Raw genomic sequence first — 7,164 nt, forward strand, 5'->3', positions numbered from 1 at the left:
TGGTTTCACTTTAAAGCAGAGAACAAAAATAAAAAAATACTTAATCTAGACTTCTCACCCACTTAATCATTGTTGATCTAATCAATCCCCGGCAACGGCGCCAAAAACTTGATGGTGTTTTTGTGGAAAAACGAATTTCCAACACACAAATCCAACCGGCAAGTATACCGGGTCGCATCAAGTAGTAATAACTCACAAGAGTGAGGTCGATCCCACAGGGATTGATGGATCAAGCAACTTTAGTGGGTGATTAGTTTAGTCAAGCTAACATTGAGTGAATTGTGTGAAGTGTAGCCAACAGAAAGTAAAGGGCAGAAATCTTAAAGATGCAGAAAGTAAATTGGCAAGTAACTTAAAGAGCAAGAAATATAAATTGCAAGAATCTTAAATGACAAGAAATGTAAATTGCATTAAATGTAAAGGGGAGTGGGTGCTGGGAATTAAAGGAAGCAATAGATCAAGCAACTGAAAATTTAAATTGCAGGAAGAATAAAAGGATTTTGGGAGCTGGGATTCAAGAAATCACACAAGAAATTGTAAATGGCAATCAAACAGAGAAGTAAAAGATGCAGTAACTTGCAACCGATCTTAAACAGAAAGCAGAATTGCTTGAAGAAGCAAACAGAAATTAAATTTAACTCAATTGGACAATCAAAATGAAGATCTCAGGAAATCAAAGAGACTAGAAAACAAGTCTAGATCACAATTCCTTCCTTGATCAAAGTAGAAAATAATCAGCAGAAGAGAAGTAAATCAAGCAGCAAGTGAAATGTAAATCCAATTCTCAATTATGCAGAAGAACAAAGCAGAGATGTTGCAGATGGAGAATGAAAACAGAATTCCTTCCAATCTCCACCCAAGATTCAAAACAGAAATAAAAACTCAAAGAGAGAGATATATATCTACTACTACTCCCTAATGGAGCAAGCCTCCTCTTTCGAGCTCTAATTGATGCCTTTATATAGGCTTTACAAAATAAAAAATGAAAATGAAATTAAAGCAAATTACAAAAATGAAAATCCTAATTTAATTGATCCATGTGCCTTTGAGTGATGATGTGGGCTTTGCTTGGTTTGGATTTGAGGAGAAATGGGTTTGGTTGGCTTTGATTCAATTTGGTGAGGAATTGAATTAAATTGAATTTTGGCCCATATGTTGCTCCCAGGAGGCTGCCCTGCCCTTGTGGAGGGCAGGGCAGAAAATGGTGCATGCGTCCCTTGGTGCGTGCGTGTTGGTGCTGCAGGATGCTGCCCTGCCCTTGTGGTGGGCAGGGCAGAAATTTTTGGTGCGCCAGATTCTGCCCGTGCGTGCGTGTTGTTGCTGCCGAAGCTTCCTTGGTTCGCCATTCTGGTGCGCTGGCTGTGCACCACAAAATGCTGCCCTGCCCTTGCGGAGGATAGGGCAATGTTTCCAAAAATGAAGCTCCGCGTTCGAGACTTGGTCGATGCACACGCTACTATTTTTCCTTTGTTTTCTTGGCACCAAGGTGAGGCCTAGTTCCTTGCTTCCTCATGGTGCTGTGTTCGAACCTTGGTGAAAGCACTTGAGGAGCAATTTTTCTTTGATTTTCCATGAAGAGAGCACGACATTGCCCTGCTCTCCAAGAGGGCAGGGCAGAAAATTGAGCGCTACTTTGCTTTGGGGTGAGGCTCCAGCTTCGAACCTTGGTGGAAGCACATTGGTTTATTTTCGCTTATTTTTGGCCCTTAAAGATGCCTTTCGTTCCTGCCTCAATTGTACTCCAAATATAGATTGCTATATATCATTGGAAAGCTCTGAATGTCAGCTTTCCAACGCAACTGGAAGCACATCAATTAGACGTCTGTAGCTTAAGTTATAGCCCTTTGAAGGAGGCATGGTCATGCTGTGAGCGCCCAGATTTTACCTTAGCGAAAATTCTTGCTTCCAACCTCACTTTGCATCACGATATTGCCCTGCCCTTGGCAAGGGCAGGGCAGTGTGCGTGCTGGTTGCTTTCTCCTTTGATTTGGTCATGGGCCACGCTTTTAAAAGCGTGGCCTAAAGCTCCAAAGTGTGCTCCAACTTCAAAGTGTGTCCCAAAGTTCTTTTTTTCTCCTTTTTTTGTGCTTCTTTGCTTCTTTTTCTTCTTATTTCCTACAGGATTTATAAATTTAAAAGATCAAGGAAATATACCATTTAATCACAAAAGCATTCAATATTTAAGCACAATTCATCAATTTCTTGTATGAAAAAGCATTGAAAAATGGGTATATGATGACATGTCATCACTACCAGTTTTCTTTTTGCTTTATTGCATCTTCTGCATATGTTTCTCAGTGTATATTTTGCTTTTGTTTACATTATTTAGGTATCACATCAAAATTATTGTTTTCCATTTAAATGGCAGTAATATTTTCATACTTGAGGATGATGAGGTGATGCAAATACTCAAAAAGGGTTGTTCAGACTTTTTGATAAACGAAGGAAATTCCTCCCAAGTAATTATTTTGGTTTTAATTTAATTTAATTGTCCTTCTTTTCAGTTTAGTGTTTATGGTTCAGGTATGTGAATTTTGCTAATGTACCTTTTCTTTTTTTTTTCCTTAGTCAAAGGATGATTACACTGTTCCGAATAGTATGATTTCTCAGTTGATGAACAAGAAAATTGTCTTCATAGAGGATCCTAGACCCGTTGGATATGAATTGGATACATCTCTTCATGTTGTTCGTGCAATATGTGATGATATTGATATTGTGAGGTTTTTGGAGGACTCCACCGATGATAATCAACAGCAGGTGATAACATTATTATGTAAATCTGATGTTGAGTTAGTCCATTTTATTTCTGATCAAGTTAACCTCAATTGGCTATATTGTTTTGTGTTTTTCATGTGTGATGTGTTAAGAGTTACTGATGTTATTCCTCTCTTGTTCCATTTAGAAATTTTATCTGGATCCTTTGTTCCTCATTTTCCTTTGGAATTTAAGAATCCAGTTGAGTTTCAGTCCAATGTAAGCATTCAATGTTCGTCGAGCTCAAGTCCTCCAGTGCGTCAGGTTTCACCGATTTCTGTTCTCAACTAGAATTGTTGGGTATTTCTTGATCTAATGGACTTTGATTCTTTATCTCTTAATAAACTATGTAAATAGTAATATGTATATGCATACATGTATAGCGGTTAAATTTTTTTCTTTAATTGTTTAATATTTCTTTTCTTATTAGTCTTCAAATTTTGATCATACCTGATTTGTTTCTTATCTCATTTTTTTTGGCTTCTGCATTCCTTGTTCTTATATTTTGCTGTATTCTCTGTAGACTGTTAACCATGATTTTCATGCAAGAATTTCGTCCTCACAAGGTTCCAATTTATTTGGGAATCATCAGCCTCTCACTATTAGAGAAGAGCTTCGGAGTGCCTTTGGACAACGTGAAAATACTAGCGACGCTGTTGAAAGGATGGATGAGTGTAGTGGCTAATCATTTGTTACATTCCAATATATATATATATATATATATATATATATATATATATATATATATAATATAATTTCAAGCCTCTAAAGAATTGTTAGAATTTTGCTTAGTTGTGTTAAGTAGTTGAAAAATTGATAAAGTATGTTGTCAACAGATCTATTTTGGTATGTAATATCAACTCATTTTCTGGAGTTGTGATCTTTATGAAACTTATTGTTCTCTTTCGTATGCTTAAATTTGTATGTGTGAATATGTTTCTCTGTATTTTTTAATAAAGCATGGTTATTATATATAGACATGTGCTTTGTTTGGTATATATATATATATATATTATTTTCTTACAAGTTATTAAAATGTATGCAATAATTTAAATAATGAACCCAAGAATCATTTAAAAAATGTATTTTTTTTCAAGCGTGTTATAATTTTATATTTAAATATCTCATATAAAAAGATATTTTTAAGTGAAATAAGTTAAAGGTACTTTTTTATTTATTTATCATGTGAAAATATATATTTAAAAAAATTAAAAATATAAATTTGATCTTCTCAAAAGAAATTATAATGATTTTTTTAGTAATTTTACTTTTATTATTAGAAATTTACCAACTACACTAAAAAGTAAGTAAAAAAATATTTTTCATTCTTTTTTTTCGATTTAGTCATGCCTAAACAAATACTTAGTTGCTTTTATTAGTTTATTGATATATTTAACATAGTTATCTATCTTAATACTTTAATAGTCTAGAGATAGACATTTTTTGGTAAAAAAAGTTAAAAATTTCTAGCATACTAGATGCATTAGATCAATAGATGTGGATCGCACAATGGAGTTAGAATGATTCTAATTGGAGAACACGCATGTTCCATTGGGAAGACATTATCTCTTCCTCACTACTTTTCTTTTCGTCAAGCCGATTCTGATTCGGAGCCTTCTCACTCACACATCTCTTCTCACTCTCCCTGGAATTCTGGCGAAGATAGAGTCCGATCGGAAGAGGAAGAAGTCTCCGGTGGTGCCGGCGGAGCAGAAGGAGAAGCATAAGCCGCATTCGAACAAGACGAAGAACATATCGTACTGTAGCAACAGCCATGGTGGTGATGGAGGTGAGGTTAGGGCATCGCACATACTGCTGAAGCACCAAGGTTCCTCACTACTTTCCTTTTTGTGAAGCTGATTCTGATTCGGAGCCCTCTCAGTGACACATCTCTTCTCACTTTCTCTGGAATTCCGGCAAAGATAGAGTCCGATCGGAAGAGGAAGAAGTCTACAGTGGTGCCGGCGGAGCAGAAGGAGAAGCATAAGCAACATTTGAACAAGACGAAGAAGATGTCGTACTGCAGCAACAACCACGGTGGTGATGGAGGTGGGGTTAGGTATCACAAAAATATCTATTTACTTAGTAGAGGAAGTGAAAAAGTGTTGTTAACATTTCCTATTATGTTTAGATATTGCTTGAGCAGTTAAATATCATTATGAATTGTCGTTTTTCACTCTGCAATTTTTGATTTGTTAGCAACTTATCACGATAAATAGGTCACTCCCAATTTATTTTGCAGAAAACTTCAAATACTGCTAGAGGATGGGAACCATCTTCATAAATTTGGTTGTTAAAGGGGTGTTTTCATTTACACTGATATATGATCAATTGAGATTTGTGTTGGAATTATTCCAAAATTCCAAAGGGCATTGTGTTTGAATTTGGATGGCTTGATTTGTTAGTTTGTTACCTTTTGGATTGATGCTTTTTTTCCTTCTGGTTGTGAGTTAATTGTGTGTTTTGAGAATCAGTTTTATGCTTGTTAATTATTGAGATGAAATACTGGTTTATGAATTCAGGGAGTCAAGTAGAGGATATGGTAACTAAAGCTGGTGGATATAACAGAGTAGTAGAAGAGAATAGGAAATTATTTAACATGGTTCAAGATCTGAAAGGTTGAATTTTTAATTGCTTATTTAATTAATGGCCACTTTCTCTTTATATATTATTGACCAAAGTTAATTTTGTCAAACTTTTCAAATCCAAATGATAGGTAATATTCGAGTTTACTGCAGAATCAGACCCACATTCCAGGCTGAATCCAAGAATATTATTGATTTCATTGGGGAGGATGGTTCTATATTCGTTTTAGATCCATCCAAAACATTGAAAGATAGAAGGAAACTTTTTCAGTTCAATTGGGTTTTTGGTGCAAAGGCTGGCTAAGGTAGAGTTCCATATGCTGATTATAGAAATTTCCGCTCCCCTTCCCTCTCTTTTACATCATTTTATTGAAATTTATTTTAACTTTGTACACAGATGAGGTTTTTAAGGACACAGAGCTGTTAATTAGATCCGTGATGGATGGATATAATATTTGTATTTTCACATATGGTAAAACTAGATATGGGAAAACCTACACCATGGTAAGATAAAAGAAGTATGATACACATTACATTCGTTCTTCCATATATTAATTAATGCAGACACAGACCAATGAAATAACACTGCTTACTATATATGCAAACTTAAACCAATTATATATCCATCTAATATTTTTTGTTTCTTCTTTCTTTTGGCAGAGTGGTCCATCAGGTGGAACGTCTAAGGATATGGGGATCAATTATCTCGCTCTTAACGATTTGTTTCGAATGTCTACTGACAGAAAAGACATTATGACATATGACATTTATGTTAAAATGGTCGAGGTTTACAATGAACAAGTTAGAGACCTACTTGCTGAGGACAAAACATATAATAAATTAGAGATTAGGAGCTACAATGATGATGGATTGAGTCTTCCTGATGCTACATTGCGTCCGGTGACATCTACAAGTGATGTTTTGACCCTCATGAAACTCGGTGAGGTCAACCGTGCTGTCAGTTGCACTACACTGAACAATAGGAGTGGACATTCCCACAGGTAATTTTTAAAATTTGTTCAGACCCTGTAACTTAAATTTAAATGTTTAATACAGACACTAATAATAAAGATTGTTTAATTCAGTGTACTTACCGTGCATGTTCACAAAAAAGATACATCCGATAACACCATTCGCAGTTGTCTACATTTGATAGACCTTGCTGGAAGTGAATGAGTAGACAAGTCTGAAGTCACAGGGGAAAGACTAAAAGAAGCACAATTCATTAACAAGTCTCTTTCTTGTTTGGGAGATTTGATCACAGCACTAGCTCAAAAGAATTCTCACATTCCATATACAAATAGCAAACTCAGACTTCTTTTGCAGGACTCCTTAAGTACACACTATTGATGAACTGTTTGAATTTTTTGGTGAACTGTTTCACTTATAAATTCTAATTTAGGATAGAAAAAGATTGGAGCAACTTTACTCTGAGCTATTTCTGATGTTAGTTTATGATTGCATTCTTATGGATGCTGAAAGGGGTATTGGCTGTCGTTTCTGATATTAAAGGAAGCATTGCTATTTATGTTCAGATAATTTGAAGGTTAGCCTTCTTTTAAACCAGCTTCTCCTTAATGATTTTCTATCACATCTTTTGATGGAGTTTGTTTTTTTTAACTCCTAATTCTTATACCATTATTATAACTATATATTTTCTTTAGACTAAATTATAATTTTAGTTCTCATATGATTCAATTTATTTATAAACCTATTTTTGGAAAATGGATATTTTAAGTTTTCAAATGTCATCTTAATTTGATAGAAGTTTTAAATTTCATTTTGTACTTGAAGATAATTGATATATTTAATATTTAATTTTCTT

At 34.7% G+C, this 7,164-nt stretch overlaps 1 protein-coding gene across 1 annotated transcript; it reads left to right on the forward strand.

Moving 5' to 3' along the window:
• Positions 1 to 4,528: 4,528 nt before the first annotated feature.
• LOC140183676 (kinesin-like protein KIN-14L) lies at positions 4,529 to 6,515 on the forward strand. The gene is made up of 7 exons (XM_072232167.1): positions 4,529 to 4,548; positions 4,637 to 4,803; positions 5,277 to 5,372; positions 5,471 to 5,626; positions 5,737 to 5,843; positions 6,000 to 6,340; positions 6,425 to 6,515. Exons 1-7 carry the CDS (start codon positions 4,529 to 4,531, stop codon positions 6,513 to 6,515), a joined length of 978 nt encoding a protein of 325 aa, XP_072088268.1.
• The last annotated feature ends 649 nt before the right edge of the window (positions 6,516 to 7,164 follow it).

Source organism: Arachis hypogaea, chromosome 1, assembly GCF_003086295.3.
Source record: "Arachis hypogaea cultivar Tifrunner chromosome 1, arahy.Tifrunner.gnm2.J5K5, whole genome shotgun sequence".
Taxonomy (NCBI): domain Eukaryota; kingdom Viridiplantae; phylum Streptophyta; class Magnoliopsida; order Fabales; family Fabaceae; genus Arachis; species Arachis hypogaea.

Excerpts from the sequence above, each read along its gene's own strand:
- LOC140183676 (XM_072232167.1), top strand. The coding sequence starts at position 4,529 with ATGGTGGTGATGGAGGTGAG. Across the intron at positions 4,549-4,636 it reads ATGGTGGTGATGGAGGTGAG|TGACACATCTCTTCTCACTT; the intron begins GTTAGGGCATCG and ends GAGCCCTCTCAG. Across the intron at positions 6,341-6,424 it reads AGGAGTGGACATTCCCACAG|TGTACTTACCGTGCATGTTC; the intron begins GTAATTTTTAAA and ends TGTTTAATTCAG.